The sequence below is a fragment of the Anabrus simplex genome, chromosome 2, assembly GCF_040414725.1.
Source record: "Anabrus simplex isolate iqAnaSimp1 chromosome 2, ASM4041472v1, whole genome shotgun sequence".
NCBI lineage: Eukaryota > Metazoa > Arthropoda > Insecta > Orthoptera > Tettigoniidae > Anabrus > Anabrus simplex.
Window position 1 is genome coordinate 290,528,363 of NC_090266.1, and position 24,980 is coordinate 290,553,342.

General features: G+C 37.6%; 1 protein-coding gene across 1 annotated transcript; it reads left to right on the plus strand.

Annotated features, from left to right (window-relative positions):
* The first annotated feature begins 761 nt into the window (after positions 1 to 761).
* LOC136864066 (probable serine hydrolase) lies at positions 762 to 23,835 on the plus strand. Its single transcript, XM_067140607.2, has 2 exons — positions 762 to 1,019; positions 16,983 to 23,835. The coding sequence occupies exons 1-2, from the start codon at positions 968 to 970 to the stop codon at positions 17,831 to 17,833; spliced, it is 903 nt and encodes a 300-aa protein (XP_066996708.1). The 5' UTR covers positions 762 to 967; the 3' UTR covers positions 17,834 to 23,835.
* Positions 23,836 to 24,980: the final 1,145 nt, after the last annotated feature.

Below are 24,980 nucleotides of genomic sequence, written 5' to 3' on the forward strand. Positions count from 1 at the left end.
TTACGGTTGGCTTAAGTAGTGTTAAAGAGGACTGATGTACGAGGGGATGTTAGTGTCTATTTCTGTCATAGGTCATAGGTCTTAATCTGAGATAGGGATTGCCAATCCCACTCACCTTCTGGTCACTTCCTTCCTCCCTTTGTGAGTTAGCTTCCATTTTCCTCAGCAGAAACAAACAAAAGCAGCACAGGCAAGGCCAGTCACTCCCATCCTTCATGGCTTTGTGAATTAGTAAAAGTAAAATATAACTCCATAAATGCAATAATTATAATAAGCAGCACAAGCTGGTAAGTTTCTTTTCTCCAGCAAAAAATTATTATTATTATTAATAATAATAATAATAATAAAGCACAGGCCAACCTCCAGGTGTATTGTTGTTCAGAATGCAGTATTTCAGAAAAAGGTAACAAAGAAGGAAAGAAAGAAAAGGAAATTAAAGAAAAAATATGAGGAAAAAAAAAGAACAGAAATATATTTAATATAATATTTAAGAGTGGGGTGGGGGGCGAGAACCTGGTGACCCTCCGCGCGCTAAACGATTTAAATCGCCCGCCCGGTAATTTTAGTTCTGCCCTGTGCTCACTAGAGGCGCTATTGTGCAATCCCTGGCGATCTTTGCGCAGCCGTTGCGTACAGAAGTGAAAATAACGTTGAGAGTCATCTCTTACTCATTCTCTTTGTCCTTAACTATGGTCATAGATTTGCTATATGATTAAAGTTGTAGGTGAGAAAGAAATTGTCAGTCATGATGATAAATCACTTTGTGGAAGGGGGTATAGCGTAGGAATGGTCTATATGTATTGTTGCGAGCAAAGTCAAGTTTTTCGGTGCTGTCGTTGGTTAGTAGTTACACGGTATTGATGTATATGAATTTATTAGAGGTTATACCAGACTGCCGGTGTCGTAAGTCAGAAATATAATTGGTGCTGAAAGCCTCAAATAGATTGTTTATAAGTCAGCGGAAGTAATGGATTCAGCAGAAGAGATTAAGATCCCTGTACCATGGGGCTACATTTGTGGTAAGTCGGTTGTGGAATGCGATTATTGTTTCTCCACTGTCAATTTAAGGACGATGTTGGGATTCATATTAATGCGATTTTTGCGTTATGTTGTTTTATTTTTGGAAGCGACTATGTTGTCTACTTTTCGTTATTACTGAACACGTAACACAGTGTTCGCCTCCGTAGCGTAACGGTTAGTTATTAGCTGCCGTCCTCGGGGGCTGTGGTTTGATTCCCAGAACTGCCAGAAATTTAAGAATGGCAGGAGGGTTTGTATGTGGTTGAAATGGCACATGCAGCTCACCTCCGTTGGGGGTGTGCGTGAAAAGAGCTGCACCACCTTGGGATGAGGACACGAGTTTACTTTACCTAACAAAGTATTATTGAGCAATTGGACGTTGTCAGATTACATCCGTGAGAAATTCTTAATTTTCGTGCTTTTGTGGCCGTTTTTGTTTCAACTGATTTCTTGTGGCCGCTGTCTGGCAGTCGCTGGCAGGACCGCAGTTAGAGTCTGTCTGGTGGGTGTAAGTTAAATGAACATCTAATTATGACAGAATTGCGGGTAAGAGTACTTTCTTGTACGTACCTGATTTACTACTGCCTTGGGGTTAGTTGTGGTATTACAGGGTAGTTGGTCTTTGCACACCAATAAATCTTCCTCACTGCTCGAACCCATATGAGTATGACGAGGCAGAAGACATCATTGTTGCTCTCTATGCAAGTTGTACATGAATGCAAAACCTTTTTAATTAATTTTTTGATTAGGTCAAATATTTATGGCATCACTTAGGTTTGGGATGCATATTTGTTTACATTAGACTGAACGAGTTGGGGTGTTCAACTGTGAGCTTGAATTTGGTAGGTAGATAATGGGTTCGAACCCCATTGTCAGCAGCTCTGAAGATGGTTTTCCGTGATTTCCCTTTTTTCACATGAGGCAAATGCTGGGGCTGTACCTTAAATATAGATTCCTTCAGATCGTTATGAGAATATGTAGGGGTTTTAGTAAAGGAGAGGGCATAAGTTTTTAAGTCACTGGCAGGATCGCAGTTAGAGTATGGCTCCTGTATATGGGACCCTCACCAGAAATATTTGATACAAGAACTGGAAGAAATTCAGAGGAAAGCAGCACTGTTCATTCTGGGCAATTTCGACAACGGAGTAGTGTAACAAAAATTTTAGAAACTTTGAGTTGGGAAGACTCGGGAGTAAGGAGAAGAGCCGTTCAACTATGTGGTATGTGATGTAGATATAGGGAATCAATATGTACATAATCTGATGGCCTGGCAAGCATCCGTTTTTGTAAATGAGACATCTCTCATAGTGCATTGGCACTGCCTGTGCTCCAAGTAGCCTGCACACTGGCCTACACTATATGCACTAGCCATACATCTTGGTAGGTGTGCTAGTTACCAACTGATGAGCCCAAATTGGCACACTAGGGCGAAACTCTGACAACCAAGTATGAGATAGCTGAAAAATTTATAATGTCCAATAACGGACCATTTATATTGGAATTATGTGGTATGTTTTGAGCTGTCAGTGGAAAGTTGGTGTGGAATTATGTAAGTAGATGAATAAGCTTGAGTGGAGCTTTTAACAGTAGGAAAGATCAAATATGAAGATAAAGTTGGAATTCACAAGGACAAATTGGGGCAAATATTCATTTATAGGATGAGGAGTAAGGGATTGGAGTAAATTACCAAGGAAAATGTTCGATAAACATCCAAGTTCTTTGAAAATGTTTAGAAAAATAATTGATGACTGATTAATTAAGGCCATGGCCGCTTCCTTTCCACTCCTGTCCCTTTTTTCTATCCCATCATCATCATAAAACCTGTTCACGTTAGTGCGACGGAAAGCAGATTGTAAAAATTTTTACTTGTGAATTTATTGATTACTGCATTTTTGATGCATTTTAGTATTGTAGATATGAAACTACTCTATTATAATGTGCTATAACTTACATCTTCAGAAGGGTAAGTTACAGTATCATTTCCACATCGCTTTGAAACGGCACTAAAATTCAGTGGAGTACAGTGTTTGAAATGTTTATACTGCAAGTTTGTATCCTTTATTAGAACTAGACATGATTTTCTATCAGCCAGGTGGGAAATACTCCAAATTACATGATTCCTAACTGAAGGCATGCAGCAGTTCAATTTCTTGATTGCCTGATTAGTAATCTGTTTATTTTGAGGTTCACAGGAATCTGTTCAATGAGAGAAAGATATAGGCCTTATTCATTAGTGTTTTTTTTTTTTTTTGTAGTGGAGTTAAGTGCCTCTATCACCATTAATTGATTTACACATTCGTCCAATCCTGGACTGAATGGCTTAGACGGTTGAGGCGCTGCCCTTCTGACTCAAACTTCTCAAGTTCAATCCTGGCTGAGACCGATTGTATTTAAAGATGCTCAAATATGTCAGCGTCGTGTCTGTAGATTTACTGGCATGTGAAAGAACTCCTGCTGGATAAAATTCTGGCACCTCAGCATCTCTGAAAACCGTATATAGTAGTTAGTGGGACATAAAGCCATGACATTATTACATTCTTTCCACTACTTGTGCATTAGTTCTTCCCTGCTATTTGTGTGAATGCCCTCCATTGTCAAAACTAATGTGGGGAAAGAGCTGATATTTTGTCCGAATATACTACAAAAATTGCCCAGTTTGTATGGAAAGAGTGGTGTCAAAAAAAAGTTCAGATGTATTTTCGTACTGGTTTGCACAAATTCTGCAACCAGTTGAATATTCTAATTTACTTCTCTACAGCAAAACCTTGTGACTTTAATTGTTACCTGCTGATGAGCATGTGGTATAATATTGTTTCCACCTTCAAATTCATACTTCCATATCAAGAGATGTGCCCAGCTACTAAAATATTTTTTGGTAACCCCTATGTGAATTATGCCTGTGTTTTGCTTATAGTCGGGCAGTGCTTTTCAATAACGTAACTACAAGGTCAACTTTCATTGTGCTAGGAGCATCAGCAACTATAGGCCTAGTAATACTGTAGCTAAAACTGTCAAGCAAAGAAATTAACATGGGATATCTACAAAAAGAAATGTCTATTAATAAATGCAAAAATAAAACACTACAACACAGTTATAAAACCGGAAGCTACATATGCAGCAGAAACACTTTTTCACCTGAATAAACAATCAAAGAGTTACCGACTTCAGAAAAATTGAAAGGAGGATTGGAAGAACCTGCATCAACAAAAAATACCAGAAAGATGGACAGTGGTGGATAATACCTAACAAAGTAGTGTACAAAGAGCTAGAGCCCATTACAGATACTATGAGTAAGAGGAGACTGGGATTCTTTGGACATATCCTGAGGATGCAGGATTGGAGACTTCTGAAACAACTAGTACTACACAATCTCGTCACAAAAAATACCACAACAGGATGTAAATGGATCAGAGAAGTAATAAAGAATCTGAAGGATATAGGCCTTACAACAGAAGACACCACAAATAAGATAAAATTGAATACAAAACTCAAGAACACAAACCTCCGCTTTACCCTTACACAAAACAAACCAACAACACGCATATTTTCAACTGAGGAAAGGGCATAAAGATCAGAGCGCCTGAAGAAGTACTGGGAGGACCGCAAAGCCCAAACAATCCCTTCAAAGAGACCTGAACGATGGACTGACTAAAGTGATCCTATGTGGTCATAAAAGAAGATGGAATTTTACTTTCGTTCTACTAGTAGTTCAAACAAAGTTTAAGTAACTTAGATAGTTTGTCACCCAGTTTTGAAAGTCTGTCGTCTTTTTTTTCCTCGCAAGTATGAGGATTGTACTGAAACTAATTAACAAGAATTTTTCATGAACCAGAATAATAATAATAATAATAACAATAGTAATAATGTGTTATTATACTTAGTATTTATTTAAAACCCACATATACAGACTTTTCAACTTAATCTCCACTGCAAAACCATCGCTCTGGATGTTTTTCAGAGATATTAAAAGTATGATTAGATTTTATTGAGTACTAAAACAAGTGTAGAATGCTGGTTTCATCATTATGAACTGGAAACAAAACAGCACAGCATGGAATGACATTAAAAAAAAAAAACCCAGCAACCAGCACAATAAAATCAAACCCTCTTAAGTTCACAAAATAGGAAGTCTGGAAAATGAAGTGGGAAGTAGTACCGAACCCTGCTTACAGTCCCAGCATGGCACCCTCTATCGGTTTGTGAAGGAACAGAAACAAGGTCAACGCTACAAAATGTTGCAGGTAGAACAGAAATAAGAGTTTCCATATTTGTCTGTAAATTGAGAGGGTTCCACCTCTATCACACAAATACAATACTAGGATCCAACTCTATCACACAAATACAATACTAGGAGCCAAACTGGCAGACAAGTTAGCAACTCCAAATCAGCAGGACATACCTATCATCTCAATAATAACAAGTAAGTTCCCATTTAACCCTAGAACACTAACCCTATTTCGCCTCACATTGTTACTAACCCTTCGTAAATTTGACTACTCCAATTTATAATTGTTATATTTTCTACGTAACAGCTTATATTCGGCAAAATTTTGGTTATTTAGAGTTCCTAGAGTGTCGTGAACTTAACAGGAAGCAAAATAGGTAGATATTAAATAATTTTATGCGACTATTTATTAAATATAGAAAACTTGACGCATACAAAATATTAAATGAACACGTTTTATAATAAGTGAATTTTATAACACAATATATTCAAATAAACCCTTAAAATTATGATTGTGGGTTATTTACATCGCAAAGAAACCAAAACTACCAAGAAAATAAATAAAATAAGTATAAATGTAAAAAAGGCATGAAGATACATTATACTTGTAAGTTCACACTATCACTAACTGTTCGTCAATATGACGACACTCTCCCAGTTATTACAAGAATGAGCAAAGTTATCAACCATCGACCCTACCACAGTCAATAACTGTTCGAAAAAATCAGCTACACAAAATGGCGGCAGGCACGCTTGCACGGAAGGCAATAAACTATACCGTTCTGCTACCTACTGTCGTAAAAATTTGCGAAGGGTTAGTGTTCTGGGGTTAAATGTGATCAGTTAGGAAAGTCACACATACTCATAATATTAAATTTCCCCCTTTCTTCTTTACAGATTCCACTATCTGTACAAAATTGGTCAGAGGTCAAGTACGATGTTCTATACCTCACAAATTTGCGTAACATGACTCATGCTTACGACCTACATTTGTAAACAAGTTAAACATTATTTTCAACTAGAGCCCACATTTGACTCCTGCATTCGTTCTATGTCCTGCCTGTTATGTTTTAAGCAATATGGATCATTGTATTTTCACAATTTAGCTTGTGGACACTCTATTTTAACTTACATTCTGGAAATACTTACGTCACATAAGTTGCATTTTAATTTTTGTTTTTCCGTAAGAATGATGTTCACCTTGGTGCTGTTTTTAAGATGAAGATTCAATAATAGTTTCAGACACAAGGTTTTGAATGGACATTGTGATAATTTTAAATGTTCATATTATCACATTTTTGAAGTGTTTTATAGTTGTTTTTTAGATGTGATGTAATTAGATTTTTAGGCTACTGTAATTTTAATTTTGACTATTGTCTTTTTTAATATGTTTACAACTGTTCATGAACATCATTTTAAGATTAAAATTAAAGGCTGAAGATGCTCTTTATAAGAGCGAAACATACCCCTTAAAAGAATTAATTGTATAAAAATGTAAACACCAATAAAGGTGATTTGTATTGAATAGGTGGATAAGAAATACTTCTTATTATAATTGCTGTGAACATACCACTTAATCGAGCAGCTAATCTCCTTTCTCCCATGTCATACCAGTCGCATTACATTTCAATATCTGCAGGCCATCTTGATGGGCAGCATTTGTGTTCACGGATCAAGGTCCTCAGTGCTCTGTTAGTCAACTTAGTCAGCTAAATGTTCACCTGCATGTTCACCTGCCAACATGTTCAGTTCAAAAGCCACTTTCCTGTATTAACTGCAGCAAGAAGTTTTTGCATATGGATACTCTGAGAAACACATTTTACCCCCATTCTAAGAAGAGAATGTATTTATGCATGCATGGGCGCCCATACTTCGGGGCAAGGTGGGGACGCCCCCCCCCCCCCCCCCTCCTAGCTCTAAGGGAAGGGAAAAAATCTAATATAGTCAGCTGTTTTTCTTTCAAGAAAATGGTTTAAAAATCGGTATTACGTAGAAGTGGTAGGGGATACCATGTGTCATATTCTACCGTGGAATGCCGGGCTGAGTGGCTCAGACGGTTAAGGCGCTGGCCTTCTAACCCCAACTTGGCAGGTTCGATCCTGGCTCAGTCCGGTGGTATTTGAAGGTGCTCAAATACGACAGCCCCGTGTCGGTAGATTTACTGGCACGTAAAAGAACTCCTGCGGGACTAAATTCCGGCACCTCGGCGTCTCCGAAGACCTTAAAAAGTAGTTAGTGAGACGTAAAGCAAATAACATTATTATTATTATTATTCTACCGTGGAATACAAGTCGACATTCATCTTCCAAAATATTAAAAATACTACATACCCCCAGGTCTACCCCCCACCCCCCTTCCTACAAACTACCCTATGGGCACCCATGTATGCACGATATGTTGGAACACATTCAGTCAATGCCACCACTTCAAGACACATCTAGCTTTTCATAAAGATACCTATGCTTTATAGCGAACGTTCAGACTTGCATTGCGTGGAAGAACACACTTCTCTGCCAGCTAGATTCCACGACATTCCTACATTATATGCCTAGGCATTAAATAATGACATGCCTCACCAGACATGTATGCAAGTAAGTAGAAGAAAGATGGTGGTCTCAATTAAACAAGATGTTTCTTTCTGCATCAGGTCTCTTTTCTGGTTATTTCTAACCTTCAGAAGGAATTTCAGGATATATTTGATGGATGCAGTCATTCATCAAATTTATCATGTAAAATTTGGTGAAGAAGCTTGGTGGATATACTTACAGATGAGTCAAGACATTCCAGTGGTTATTGGCACCTCTATAAAAGTCTTGTAGAGGCTATACCAAAATCTAACCACTCAGATCACCAGCATGCTAAAGAGGAGACAGATGATGAACAATGATTCACCAGATTCGATAGCGCACACTGAAGGAAAGCATGATTTTGAACCAAAATTTTCAGCATCACTTTCTGCTGGTGCCGAATGTAAGTTTTAATGACAACATGATCTTGCTTGCAGTTTAGTTATGTAGGCCTATACTTTACTTGTTGATAAAAATGCATGTTTTATTAGTGGTACTTTTGAGACAGACGTTAGACTATATTCTTACCTTGTTTAATCTATTGTGTAATACTCTTTGATAATACATTACGCCTTAATGCAACTTCAATACCATTGCATTTAGATGTGATCTGTTGTATACAGGAAGGAGTAAATGAATGCCTTGCTTATCTACACAAGTAAGTCTTACGGGGGAATGAGGCAAAGTCAGGAAGAAATCTGTGGGAACATGAAAGCCAAAGGAAAACAACATTGTTTTAAAAATCCAAAGTCATATCAAACAGATGATCTTGAATGCCAAGACACAGTATTTAAATGCATGGCTTATTTTTTAAAAAACCAGCGTTGTGGAGAGCAATTAAAACTCTAGATGTTGGTCTTGAATCATTATGCATAAAAAGTGTTGACTTATTACAAGTCTTTAATCTCAGACCTTAATCCTTCTTGCCAGTATTTAATATCCACGTTAATCAATCTAATGGCAGTAATAAGATTCACTATGTAGGCATAACACACAGTATTCCATATCTCAAGATGAATTGATATAATTTAATAACATTTTCAGGACTGCTTACAAAGTCTTCCAGTCATGCTCTGGTATAGTTTAGTGGAAAGTCAAATGAATCGTTGCCCTGCAGCTGTGGCGTAAATATAAATTTGTTGGTACCCTTTCAACTAATTACACTTTAAATGTTTTCAGATATTTGGTAATTAGATCACACTTTATATTCAGTATATATTCTTTAAAAGAGGCCATATTTTTTCAGTATAGACTCAATTAGTACAACTTTAAAGATATGCAGTCTGGCGACAATCTAATTGTAACACACATAATAGGGACATGTTAGTGTAATGGTTAATACTATAACATTCCTGTAAAAAAGTAACTCACTGATAAGAATGAATGTTATGTTTTATTCTACAAGAACAGCCGATCACTTCTAACCATGAGTAACCATGGTACAGTATTGTTTATGTTATGTAAATTTGTCAGTGATTGTTAATTGGTGAAGTTATGAACAGGTTACACAAAATTATGAATGCAGAAGTTCTCCTTTTTTGAGAATATTTTTTTGTGTTTATCTTAAGCTGCTATTCATCCATTATTTTCAGCATTAGCTACGTTGGGGAGTGAGGGAAAGGGTGTAGTAGGCAGTAACTCTGTTCAGCAGAGAGCGGAGGGGAAGTTTGTCTTAATGTGTATTAGTGACTAAATAGTATTTCACATTATTTTCTTTAGCGCTTTATGAATCTCAAAGGAGGCTACTCAGATGCTAAATGTCTGCAATGTGGGTTAGTTATTTATATCTACTTAATTCTTTAATTTAGGGAGTGTTCTCACCACTTGAAACGTTTTAGTCTGTTATTATTTATCACTAAAAATAATGCCTTACAAGATACCTTTCAATTTATTTTAGAATTTTTCTTCCCTATCATCATGATGCATTTAGGCACTAATACACATTAAGGCAAACTTAATATAACCAAGTGGCACCTTCTCCTGCTGAAGAGATTTATTGCCTGCTGCCTTTTCCTCACACCACCTACATAGCAGACCTTGTCCAGAGCAAGGGAACTGGCTTCTGTCCAAATGGAAATGCTGAAGGTAACAGATGGATAGCAGCTTAATATAAGTTCAAAAATCATCCTCAAAGAAGGAAAGCTTCTGCATTCATAATTTTGTCTAACGTATTCATAACATCAACAATTCACAATCTTGACTAGTTTGTGCAACATAGACAATATTGTACATATACGAAGGTCGATCGAATTTGAATGGGATTTTTGTTCCTGAACATCAACAGTTGGTAGGACTGGCCCCGTGCTTTTGCTATGCTTAGGCGGGACCCTTAGGAGTGGGGAGAGCGTGCTGTTAGATATTTCCTGCCGTTTCATCAGTAACGCTCACGATGTCGGAGCAACAGGTACACCCCTCCACTGCGCAACCCATAATTATAAAATTTATGCTCGTGAAGGAGTTACAGCGTCGGAAATTTGCCAGAGATTGACTGCACAGTTTGGTGATCAAACATTGTCAAGGACGCGTGCATTTGCCTGGAATAAAAAGTTCAAGGAAGGACGAGAACGTGTGGAAAATCAGGAACACGATCGCCGTCCTCAGAGCAGCATTACAGACGAAAACATTCGTGCGGTCAAAGACTATTGGCGATGGGCGACGGTATCAGAAATAGCAGAACAAGTTGGAATCAGTTATGGGAGCTGTCAAGCAATCATCACAAATGACCTACAGTTCCGTAAAGTATGTTCCAGATGGGTCCCTCACCTTTTGACCGAAAATCTGATGTTGAGACGTTTTCTACTTTTAAAGACACCGCTCAAACTTATTCGTCTACTAATGTCATTCCACGCCATCTCTCCGCTGACAGCTTGGAACATACCACTTAGTCCAGCAGCTCATCTTCTTTCTCCCAAGTCTTCCTAGCCCAAACTTTGCAACATTTTTGTAACGCTACTCTTTTGTCGGTAATCACCCAGAACAAATCAAGCTGCTTTTCTTTGAATTTTTTCCAGTTCTTGAATTAAGTAATCCTCGAGAGGGTCCCATACACTGGAACCATACTCTAGTTGGGGTCTTACCAGAGACTTATATGCCCTCTCCTTTACATCCTTACTACAACCCCTAAACACCCTCATAACCATGTGCAGAGATCTGTACCCTTTATTTACAGTCCCATTTATGCGATTACTCCAATGAAGATCTTACCTCATGTTAACACCTAGGTACTTGTATTGATCCCCATAAGGAACTTTCACCCCATCAATGCAGTAATTAAAACTGAGAGGACTTTTCCTATTTGTGAAACTCACTATCTGACTTTTAAACGCATTTATCATCATACCATTGCCTGCTGTCCATCTCATATTATCAGAACATTATCGAGGTCATTTTGCAGTTGCTCACAGTCTTGTAACTTATTTATTACTGTATACAGAATGACATCATCTTCAAAAAGCCTTTTCTGATTCCACTTCTTTACTAATATCATTTATATATATAAGACAGCATAAAGGTCCAATAATACTGCCTTGAGGAATTCCCCTCTTAATTATTACAGGGTCAGATAAAGCTTCGCCTACTCTAATTCTCAGAGATCTGCTTTCTAGAAATATAGGAACCCATTCAGTTGCTCTTTTGTCTAGTCCAGTTTCACTCATTTTTTCCAGTAGTCTACCATGATCCACCCTATCAAATGCTTTCGACAGGTCAATCGCGATACAGTCCATTTGACCTCCTGAATCCGAGATATCTGCTATATCTTGCTGGAATCCTACACGTTGATCTTCAGTGGAATATCATCATCATCATCCTAAACCATCTCCAGTTTCCCGGGTGTGGTATATGAGCCTCCTCCATCTCATCCTGTCCTTGTACCATTCTTCCTCCACCAACTTGTCCCAATCATGACCTCTCAGCAGTACATCGCTCTTAACTAAATCTATCCATTTCCTTCGTGGCCTTCCCACGGGTCGTCTTCCTTCTACCTTTCTGTCAAATTCCTTCCTTGCAGTTCTGTTTACTGGCATCCTCTTCATGTGACCAAACCACTTCAGTCTTGATATCTGAATCTTATTGAGGAGAGAATCATCTATTCCTACTTCTCTAATTTTCTCATTCCTAATCTTGTCTTTCCTGGTTTTCTGGATCATAGTGAGTAGGAATTTCATTTCAGCTGCCTGAAGTTTAGAATTATCTCTATTGGTCAGTGTTGTGGTTTTGAGACTATATGTAAGAATTGGTGTATAATAGGACTTGTACAATGTCATTTTTGTTTTCATGGGTATTCGCTCATCCCACAGCAGGTGTCTTACCTGGTGGTAAAATTGTGTTGCCTTATTGATTCGATTGTTCACCTCATGTTTTGCTAGGTTGTCATTTGATATAACGCTACCCAAGTATTTGAAAACTGGAACACTGTCCAGTTGAGCTTCATTTAACATGACTATTGGTTCTGCTCCTTCCCCATACACTTTCATCACCACCGTCTTGGTCTTGCTGATGTTTAAACCATATTTCTTAAACTCCTCACTCCAGCTTTGTATTCTCTCTCCCAATTCCTCTTCTGAGTCACTCCAGATCGCAACATCATCTGCAAATGTGAAGGCTTTGATATCTCCATGTTCTTTCCTTTTAATAGATTTCGTTATTACATCCATTACAATAATAAATAGAAGTGGTGACAATGAGCTGCCCTGCTGCACTCCTCTCTTTGTTTCAAACCAGTTCGACAAACCACATCCTACTTGAATACAGCTTCTGTTCCCACTATACAACATTTTCACTTTGTCTGTGAGGCTGTCTTGCACTTGAAGTTCTTTCATGCATTGCCAAATTCTTTCCCTTGGTACACTATCGTATGCTTTCTCAATGTCCAAAAATATTAGAAATAAAGGCTTGTTCTTCTCCCAGTATTTTTCCATTAGCATCCTAATTGCAAATATAAGGTCTGTAGTTGACCTTCCTGGTCTGAAATCATACTGCTCTTCTTCCAAAATTGGTTCAACAATATCTCTGATTCTGGTCTCTATTATTTTTTCCAATATTTTCAGGCATGAGACAGTAGTGTGATACCACGGTAATTAGTACACTTTCGTTGGCTTCCTTTCTTGAACAGAGGTACAATGATGCCCATCTTCCAGTCCTCAGGAATAGTATTTTCCTCCCATATCTTGATGAGCAGTCTATAGAGCCATTGGATTCCTGGAACTCCCGCTGCTTTCAGCACATCTGCACTTAGTTCATCTATGCCCACTGCCTTTCCTTTCTTCATGCTCTTGAGCGCATTTTCAACCTCAAGCCATGTAATTGGTGGTTCAGTTGTGGTTCCTCGACTTGGCTCTCCTCTATCCGTTGTTATGTTTTCTGTATCTCCATTCAGCAGCTTTTCGAAATAGATCTTGAGTTCTTGTTTAATTTCTCCCTCTTCTTGTGCCAGAGTTCCATCATCACGTTCTATTGCTTTTATGGTCTCTTGATCCCTTCACCTGTTTTTCACTACTCTGTATAGCAATTTCATATTTCCCCTACTGTCCTCTTCCAGTTTGTCTGCAAACTCATTCCATTTCTTCTCTTTTTCTTCCCTTACAATGTTCTTTACAGCAAGTTTCTTGTTCCTGTATACTCCTTGAAGTCTTTGTATTTCTTGTTCATTTCGTTCTTGTCCCTGTTTTTGTTTTTCCTTGTCCAGTGCCTTCTTTATTTGGTTTCTTTCTTTCACCGCTGTTTTCACTCTATCATTCCACCATAGTGTCTCCTTTTTTCTTTTGATAGAACTTGTAACTCCACATAGGTTTTTGGCTTCTCCCACAAAGGTGTCTTTGAAGGCCTTCCATTCTTCATTTACGCTGGTTACTTCACACTTCGGCAAACTCTGTTGAATCCTTAGTTTGTATTCCTTTATTTGGACTTCTTGCAACTTCCAAGTTTTAACCCTTGGTTTTTTCGTAATAAGATTCTGCGTTTCATTTGCCTTATGTTTGAAGTCTACTACCAACAATCTGTGGTCACTGTCCATGCTTTCACTAGGGATGACCTTTACATCTGTGATGTACCTGCCACAATCTTTATTTGTGATTACGTAGTCAATCAATGTTCTATACTGGCCATCCCAACTGTACCTTGTTATTCTGTGACTCTCTTTTTTTGAAGAATGTATTTTTGATTATAAGATCATTTCTTCTGCACAGATCTAATAGTTGTTCTCCTTCTGGGTTCCTTTGTCCAAATCCATATGGACCAATGATATTCTCGTACCCAAGTCTGTCTACCCCAACTTGCGCATTTACATCTCCAATAATAATAACATTTTCCTCATTAACTGTATCTTCCAGGTCTTGCCGAAATTTCTCTTTGTCTTCCTCACTGCAGCACTTGTATGATGGTGTACTTAGTGTTCTCCAGTTTCATGAACATTTTAATTATTCTATCACTTTTGCAGATAACTTCAGCTGTAGCATCAGTCCTTTCGTTAATTAAGAATCCAACACCATTTTTCACTACCTTCTCTTGTCCACTCCAGTATAATTTATAACCTCCACGAAGTGTCTTACTTCTAATCCCTTTCCATTTGGTCTCACTTAATCCTAATATTGATATTTTTCTTCTATCCATCATGTCTATGAGTTCTTCTAGCTTTCCAGTTAATGATAGAATGTTCATAGTTCCAATTCGGTATTTGGGTCTCTTTTATTTGGGGTTTCCTTTCAGAACATTGTATATCATCAGCCTTACGGTCATCATACTTTACAATTGTCTGAGAGGACGTGTCAGTCCGGTCTATAATATTCTTTCGAGGCTCTTTTTCTTATTGAAAGCAACTGTATTTAATACTCTCCTGCTGACATGCTAGGCCTAACGCATAAGAGGATTTTCTTTCAGGGTTTACTCCCTTAGCCTTTGAGGATGCCTTCCTCGTCCTACAAGGCAGTAGGTTCCATCTGTACACCCCAGAAGGATGGGTTGCCTCTTCCGCCATCTCCGCCGTACCGAAGTGCATCTTCTCCGCCGTAGATGCCATAGAGGTCTTCACCCTTAACCCAGGGCAAGGGCCCTTCATATTTATGACCCCTGGAGAGAGGGTGACCCAGTATTTTAAAACCCCCAGGAATTGGGCTACCTGTTGGTCTGCGGGTTGTATTGGTTATTTCAATCAGCCCTACATACTGTAGGGGCCCCCTATCCGCCACCTGGGGATGCGCTCTCTAGGGATCAGGTTCCCCTGGTTACTTATTGGAAGTTAACCCCACCCACAAGGAGTAAGGTTATTTGCAGAGTCAGTGGAATAACCTTTCATAAACCCGAACTGCCTTCTTTCAAACCAGTTATTAATTTTCCAAACATGTCTAATATAATCAGAAAGAATACTTTCCCAAAGCTTACACGCAATGCATATCAAACTTACTGGCCTGTAATTTTCAGCTTCCACGAATATACTACGCTGGCTTATCAGGGGGAGAGGTGATACTCCCACGTGGCGCATCGCAGGTGGTGGATGTGGGGGTCTTAACTGGCTTGCTGCGGACTTGAGCGAAATAAAATAGCTCTCGCGGACCAAACACGCATCCCCCCGTGAGTGGGGGATGCAGGCGTAGAATACACCCACGGTATCCCCTGCTTGTCGTAAGAGGCGACTAAAAGGGGCGACCAAGAGATGATCGAATTAGAACCATGAGACTACTTGTAATTAGTACCATCACGCGGAGAACACCATGGGTCGCCTTTACTTGCACGTAGTACCACTATGTTAGGTACACAATAGACTTGTGATTAGTAGCGACAGTGTGTGAATCAGGGTTGGTTTTACAGTAGCCTACCTGTGATTAGTACTACTATATGAGCGACATCATGGGTCTGCCTTGCCTATGATTAGTACCCACTATGTGAGGAACACCACAGGTTTGCGTTGCATGAAAATGGCACCGCAATGTGAGAAATGCTATAGGTCTGTATTACATGTGCGCATTACATTACCTGTGAGTAGTACCATAATATGTGGAATACCACGAGTCTATGCTGCTTTTGATTGGTACCGCAACATAACAAATACCATGGTTCTACTTTCCTAGCGATAAGTACTATTATGAGGGGCTGCTGACCTGGATTTTGGACTGCTTTAGACTGCAAGCATAATCGATTCAGTATTGTGCTTTAGAAGCAGACCCTTGATCAGTACTACTATTGTTTACCGCTAGTTTCTGGGAATGTGGGACACTGCGAGTGAGATCTGATTGTTTTAAATTCATATCTATTCATTCATTCTTCATCATCACGTTTTGAATTCACGTCAGTGGATAATTTTGGACTTTTAAGTTGTCATTACATTTCATCTCATTTCTTACTATTAGAGGCCGATAACCTAGGTGTTTGGCCCCTTTAAACAATCATCATCATCATCATCATCATCATCATCAGCTTTTTGTCTATTACCCTTTCCTTTATACACAGGGGCTACAATAGCAACTCTCCATTCATTTGGTATAGCTCCTTCATGCAAAGAATAATCAAATAAATACTTCAGATATGGTACTATATCCCAACCCATTGTCTTTAATATATCCTCAGAAATCTTATCAATTCCGGCCACTTTTCTAGTTTTCAACTTTTGTATCTTACTGTAAGTGTCACCTTTATCATATGTAAATTTTAATACTTCTTTACCATTAGTCACCTCTCTCTGGACATTATCCTTGTAAAGTTTTCTTTTGGTGAAACATTACATTGTTAAACTATTGTTGTTTAAAAATCCAATTGTGAGAAAATAAGTACAACTTTTCAAAGATTTTGTTCGCAATAATTAAACTTTGGTTTATGCTCTGTCCAGCTATTTATTCCTCATGCTTCTTTCCTCCTCTGGACCATGGAAATCACCGTAACATATTATCATTATTGTTATTATTAAAAACTATGTACGAGATGCAAATGGAAAACACAGTAAATTAAAATATTTGATCCATGCAGCCCAAATTGCATCCAACACAGCTTTTCGGTCGGTCAGTGTAACCTTCATTTGATTTTTAAATGTATAAAGTACTTGTGTTATTAATTGGTTCATATTTTGAAGAATTAGTTTATAGTGGTAGCTTCATCAGTTATAATAATGAAACTGGGTTTAGTTGAATTTGTTTGTGATTTAAGACTTTATTTATGAATTTAATGTTCTGACTTCTTTTCAGGAAAATGGTGGGGGCCACGTGTCAAGCAGCCACTTTTAGCCTTGCATGGGTGGCAAGAGAATGCAGGATCATTTGACAGATTGATCCCGCTTTTTCCAGATCATATTTCAGTGCTTTGCATTGATTTACCTGGACATGGTCGGTCTTCACACTACCCAAAGGGACAATTTTATTACTTGTTTTGGGATGGAGTATTGGTAGTTCGACGAATTGTGAAGCATTTCCGATGGAAACGTGTGTCTATAATGGGACATTCATTAGGAGGAGCGATTGGTTTCCTATATGCAGCATCCTTCCCTGATGAAGTGGAGAAACTTATCTGTTTCGATATAGTACATCCTTCAGTTAGGGATTTGTCCAGAACTGTAAATGAGACCGGGCAGTGTATTGACAAATTTTTAGAGTACGAAAACATGAAGGAAGCTGGTAAACCATGCTATGTGTATAATGACATGATTGACCTTGTGTGGGACACATACCGTGGCTCTCTTACTCGAGAATGCTGTGAAGTTTTGATGAAAAGGGGGATGGCACCTGCTTATAGAGCTTTCAGTGAAGATACCACTCAGTATCAATTCTGTCGCGATGCTAGACTGAAAATTGCTGGTATGGGTGCATTAACCATTGACTTGGTTTTAGAATATGCTTCTAAAATTAGATGTGAATACCTTAATATAAAAGGAATTCCTGGGATGAAATTTGACCATCCAGAAAATTACTTCCTAGTTCTTGATAAGATTAAGAAAACAGCCAAACACTTTGAATTCTATGAGGTGGAAGGTACTCACCATTTTCACATCAACACTCCAGAGCTAATTTCATCATATGTAATAGACTTTCTTAGCAGATGACTGGCACTTCCATAGTACATGGGAGTAAAGGTACAAATTATGTTTTTTAATTTATGACCTGTTAGAAACATCACATTTACAAATTGAAGTATTATCCATTTTAGTTAATTTTTGTTTTAGTAGCTCCTTATATTTAGAATAACACATTCCTTTTTTATTGTTTTTTCATGTACACTGTATGCAATTCACTGAACATAATAGTGTCTGAGCATCATAATTTGTTTTCATATTGTAATTCTACTATCCATGTACTGTTTGCACATTGTTCACTTTGTTTTATTGACTCTGTATTTAATATATTGCACAGCTCAAGGTTTCTGGAAAGGCAACCCATTTGCCTTGTATAACATGAAAATGTTAACTCGGAAGCATTTATGTCCTCCGATAATATTCTGTTTTATAAAATACGTGATTTATGGTTATTTATTCCAGGAGTGAAACATTTCAAATAGAAATACTTGGAAAATATTTATTGCCTGTAGAGGCATATGAGTGACATATTAAATTAATTCTTTTTTTTTAGTTCATAGTGTGCCCGTGTCAGTTAATTTGCTGAGGAGAGAAAAAGAACTTCATACCTCAACTAGCAAGATACCCGTGATTCGCTACGGTATTATACTGAAATTTATAATTGAATGCTTAACGTTTTATATATAATCCTCCAAAATTCACGATCTGACTCGTTTTCTGAGAGAATCCGCCAAAATTCGCTATCTGACTCGTTTTCTCAGAGATTACGGCAAAGTTCCTCACATTTTTCAATCTTTCTTTCCAGCAATCGATTTCGTACTTCCCAGGTCAGTTGGGTCCCTAAATCTTTGCCATCTTTTCCTATAAGCATTTTCAGTATGGATCAAATCCTGAAGGAGATCCGGCATGGTGTCGTCTTGGGTGCCTTGGCGGTACTGAACCCACGACTGGACTGTATTCGTAGTCATTACCAGGCCAGGACTCGTTTCCAGCGTGGTCCGCACAATTTGACGACGGTCCAGAACATTATTATTATTATTATTATTATTATTATTATTATTATTATTATTAGATGTTCTGGACCCCACAGCAAGATGCAAGACCGCTACTTGGCGGTAAATTATATCTGCTGCCATTGTCGTTGTTGACAATGTGACCAGCACCATTGCCACGCGTAGGCAAGTGTGCGGGATTTCTGGCGATACGAATGACATACTTTCGTGCATTATTGACCTTATTATAGAGGTGAACGATTGGACGGTCAATCTCATTCCTGTCGTTTATTTCAAATGTGTTTAAATTTTTATTTATATGCCAGGAGATTCTAATGTAATCCAAGAACGTTCTCCGATGGAAAAGGTGCTGTTGAAATCGAACCCAGCAAGGATTAAAAATGATAGGTTTATGATCAGAATAAGTACATCGAAAATCTACCGCCTGTTTCCAGTCATTCGACAGGGTCAGGAATGGAATGAATAAAGCCCCATCTAGCGGCGACAATAGGAATTGTGCCGGCTGCCGAACCACTCCTCTGGGGCAATGATCGATGAATGACAAATGAAATTAAATTAAATATTGGACAGTGTTGCTGGAATGAATAATGACAGGGAAAACCAGAGTACCGGAGAAAAACCTGTCCCGCCTCCGTTTTGTCCAGCACAAATGTCGCATGGAGTGACCGGGATTTGAACCACGGAACCCAGCTGTGAGAGGCTGGCGCGCTGCCGCCTGAGCAACGGAGGCTCCTTATAAGTACATTATGAACAGTAAAATCAATTGGACTCACCTCCTTTTACACCCCACCACCGTTAAGTTTATATCCCCCCCCAAAAAAAAATTAAAGGAAGGCGTGTTTCTTTATGTATAAAGGAGATTCCAAACCCAAATGTTCACGTCTAATACCTTCAGTTTTGAGATATAAGTATCCCCATAAAAATAATTTATTTCACTTCCTTTCACGCTCCTACCATCGCCCCCCCCCCCCAGTGAATTTTCCGGGAAAAATTGTTTCTTTAATAGCAAAGGATCTTCTAAATACCAATTATCGTGACTCAAACTTCTTCGGTTTTTTATTTATGTGTCCTCGTGAAAGGAATTCAACTCCTTTTCACTCCCGCCCCGCAAGATGGTCCCCCCCCCCAACGCGTTTTTCTTTGTTTTTAAAGGAAATCCAAATATCAATTTTCACATCTGTAACAACTTTATTTTTATTAGATGTATTCTCATACAATTAAGTCATTTAATTTTTCAATTTTTTCACCCGCCCCCCTTCATTGGATTTTTGAAAATACGTGTTTCTTTACATTTAAAGCATATTCCAAATATCAAATTTCAAGTCTGTAACATCTTCATTTTTGAGATATCAGTAGCCTCATTAAAAGAAGTCAGCACCATTTTCAGTCACTTTAACTCCCCCCCTCCACCCAAGTGGTATTTACGAAAACTAAAAATACACATTTCTTTATTTTTAATAGAGATAAAAAATACCATTTTTTACTTCTGTAACATGTTAAGTTTTTTATATATTCTGTAGAAATTCTCATTTTAAAATTTCTCCCCTTTATTTCCCCTTAAGGGGAGTTTCCAAAAACAAATCACCTATGTTTCTTTACATTTACAGGAAATTCCAAATACCCAATTTTTACGTCTGTAACATTTTAAGTTTCTCAGATATTCTGTTGATATAGTCTTTCCAAATATTCACCCCAATTTGTCTCTCCTATTTAACCGCCATTAATTGGATTTTCCAAAAACAAAAAATACGTGTTTCTTTATTTTTAAAGGAGATCCCATATACAAATTTTCAGTTCTGTATTACCTTCACTTTCTGAGATATATGTATCCTCATTAAAGGCATTCAACCCTTTTACACCCCTCCTATTGGGATTTACAGAAAACAAAAAATACGTGTTCCTTTATTTTTAAAGGAGATTCTAAATACCAATTTTTACATCTATAAACTTTAAACGTATTGAGATATAGATACACTCATTTTAAAAATTCACCCCCTTTCACCCCCCCCCCCCCCCCATTAATTGGATTATCCGAAAACAAAAAAATACATGTTTCTTTATTTTTAAAGCAGATCCCAAACACCAATTTTCAGGTCTGTAATATCTTCAGGTTCTGAAATATAAGTAGCCACGTTAAAGGCATTCAACCCATTTTTCACCCTTCTCCACCCTTCCCATTGGAATTTTCCGAAAACAAAAAGATACGTGTTTCTTTATTTTTAAAGGAGATTCTAAATACCAAATTTTACATCTATAAACTTTAAAAGTTTTGAGATATAGATACACTCATTTAAAATTTCAACCCTCTTTTCACCCCCTTCGCGAAGGAATATCCAAAAATCCTCTCGCCGTAAGACCTATCTGTGTCGGTGCGACGTAAAACAACAACAACAAAAATCCTCTCTTAGCGAGCACCTACATCTTAATATGAATGTGATCCCAAAATTTCATTTCTTTATGTCCAGTAGTTTTGGCTCGGCGATGATGAATCAGTCAGCCAGGACAAGTTACTTTATATATATAGATGAATATGCGGTGCTGATAAAATGTGTTTGACAATTTTAAAAGTTATTTGTATTGTTATAATTTAGAGGTAAAGCGCTTATCATATTTATTTCATTATTTATTTTATTAATAACATAAACATGTTTAATAATAATTGAAAACATTGTGGTGTCCTGGTAAATTTTATAACTAACAGGATGATCTCTGCCTTCCGTAATATCAGCCATGTTCATGCAATTAACGATATTGCTTTTGGTGATATGAGAGTCCAGTTTTGGTGTCCAATATTTTTGTTTTAATTCTATTATATTATTGTTATCTTTATTCTTCCATTTAATGCTGCTTTTGCCTGACATTCCATTATCTAACAAAAACAGTGAAACGTTACGTTCTCCAGCATTTCTTGCTGTTGTCAATATCTAAGGTATGGATGGCACTTTAACCATTTTTAAGCCCATTTGCTTGTGGAGCCATATTCATCTATTCAGTGATCAACTTAGGCCATTTGAACTTGTTAGACTTGGTAATTAGAATTTTCAGTTTATATTATTAGGGAAATCAGTTTTTGTTGCCTGGATCCTTTCTCAAAAATTTCAATATGAAGTAAATTAGTAAGAGTATCAGTCTGTTCTTTAATAATTGTCTTTTTTCCATAATCTTCTCCACTTTGTCTTTCAGTTCAGTAGCATAACAGCTTCAAGGGTAAGTTAGTTCCTATATTCTCAACCTATAACTATGAATGCATGTGTTTGGCCTGTCAGCTATCTGAGGTAATCATGATTATTTCTTTCTTGATGATATTTCATTGTAATTATTGTGAATTATCACAAGAACATCAAAGTGCATCAGAGGGATATGTGATGATAAAAATTGGTTCATGAGGAGCCAGTATGGATTTAGAAAGAAATTTTCTTGTGAGGCACAACTGGTGGGATTGCAGCAGGACATATCAGATCAATTGGATTCAGGAGGTCAGTTAGATTGCATAGCCATAGATCTTTCCAAAGCCTTTGACAGAGTAGAACATGGAATGTTATTAAAGGAATTGGAGGGAATAGGATTGGACGTAAGGGTTACACGTTGGATAAAAACATTTCTAAATTCAAGGGTTCAGAAAGTCAAAGTAGGAAATAATGTATCGCAGGAAGAGAAAGTTTGTAAGGGAATTGCACAGGGTAGTATAATCGGTCCGTTACTTTTCTTAATATACGCAATTGATTTAGGGAACAATATAACATCAAAAATAAGATTGTATGCAGATGACATAATTGTTTATAGGGAAATAAATAACACTGACGATTGTTCAGAATTACAAAGGGACCTTGAAAGTATCCAACAATGGGTTGAAGAAAATAATATGAAGGTTAATGGAGGCAAATCAACTGTTACAACTTTTACAAACAGGAGCTTTAAAACTGAATTTGAATATACTTTGGATGAGGTAGTTATCCCAAAAGATGGCAAGTGGAAATACTTAGGTGTGAGATTTGAAAGTAAGTTGCACTGGAAGGGTCATGTTGATGACATTGTAGGGAAAGCATACAGATCGTTACATGTCATAATGAGGCTACATAAAGGATGCAATAAAGAATTAAAAGAAAAAAGTTACTTAAGTATGGTTCGTCCATTATTGGAATATGCAAACAGTGTTTGCATCCCTCCGTCGTGAAGACGAAGCCATTTTTGTTGTTTTGATTTCCGTCCCAGCAATCCCAGCATGCCTAGTGGCTTAGCATGCACCATTCATACTTGAATTCAATTGGTCGATTCTGTCGAAGGAATTTTAGCAGAAGTGATTGGGGTAAATTTTCATTCATTGGGAAGGGTGTGAAGGAGTGGAACAGTTTACCAGGGGTAGTGTTTGATCCTTTTCCAAAATCTGTACAGGTATTCAAGAAGAGAATAAAAAGCTACAGAGAAAATAAATGAAGAGTTACAGGGCATTCAACCAGTGCAGGTTATTGTAAATAAAAAAATGTGTGTGAATAAATTAATTCCATCCCCTGGTCTAAGGAGTTTGGACAGCCAAATTAGGGGACTGCCTGTAGGGGTGAAGTACAGTGGGGACTTTGAGGGCCATGGGACCGCTATGGTAGCTGTGAAGGCCCTTCAGAAACTCTGAAAAGTGGTGGCAAAAGGGGCTCTGATTAAGACGCAGCAGGTCGTTATGCTACTTAGGTTCCAGAATGAATAAAAAAAAAAAAGTAAGTAAATGCAATGTAAATCTTATACCAGTTGTGTAGTATCATTTGAAGTAATTCCACATACTGTATATCAGTTGACTATATTTGTAAGTAGTACAGGAGATATTATAAGTAGAATTTTGTGAACAGTATAAATTTATTAAGGATGAGCTGTGTGTTTAATAGAAAAAATTGTTAGCGTAAATTGTATAATATTGTATTATAGGAAAATTTTCTTCTCTTGTTAATTTAATATTTAGTGCTTGACAATAATGTATTTTAATGTACCATTTGCCACCGAGGTGGACACCTCATTTGCAAATAAAGAGATTTTGATTTAATTTTGATTTGATTTGAAGAGTGAAAGTTATATTGAAAATTCCATGGCTGAAGATAGTGATCCTGCTTTCTAGTCATGACAGTGGTAAGCCTGTTGTACACCATCAAATTTTTCTTTCAATTCAATACTTCACAAGAAGAGTTGTCAGATCTTGTCAGAGGTTAAGGGTTTGACAAAATTTCAAAAGATTTGGCAAGGTTTGGTAGCATTTTGTTTTAACATGGAGAAAAGTCAAACAGCAGTTGTGGTTCTTGGACTAGCAGTGCGATAGGTTCGAACCCCACTGTCGGCAGCCCTGAAGATAGTTTTCTGTGGTTGTCCATTTTCACACCAGGCTGAAGCTGGGGCTGTACCTTAATTAAGGCCATGGCCGTTTCCTTCCCACTCCTAGCCCTTCCCTGTCCCATCGTCGCCATAAGATCTATCTGTGTTGGTGCGACGTAAAGCAAATAGCAAAAAAAAAAATGCAGTGGGATATTCTTGAAAAGTAGATAAACTTGCAGTATACAATACTTTACATGGTGAAAATATTAATGTGATTATTTTCAACATAATATATTTTCTGCCATAACATAATTTGCAGAGGTTATGTTATATTGCATTTACTCACATTAATTGAATAAAAATGATAGCAATGCAACAGACATTCATATCTTATTACAAAAAAAAAATATTAGGAATTAAATAATAATAATAATAATAATAATATCATGCGAAGATCGCCGTAAATTGATCATTGTTGACAGTGTAGGCTACCGTAGGGTGCTATGTAGAGCACCATTGTAGGTTACCGTATGGTAATAAATATAAGTGTCCACTTCCTTGAGATACCGTATTTATCTTGCAATCTCCTAATACGCTGCAGTTTTATTCATTTCATTGTGGTAATCTGTGGAGTCCACTGTATATCCTCTTCCGACCCAGTGTCCACATATGTGGACAAATATGTTTTATTCTCTGACTAACAATGAAATTGGAATTTCCCTCCAATTTTACTTTGAGTGTGTTCTCGAAGGATCTCTCTTTAAACTTCACTGTTTTTCAAAATTCTATAACCTCCTTGGTAGCACTCAGCAAGTTGGCGGGAAGTAAAGACATGGATACATCACAGGACAGCCGACTTACAGGTAAATGCT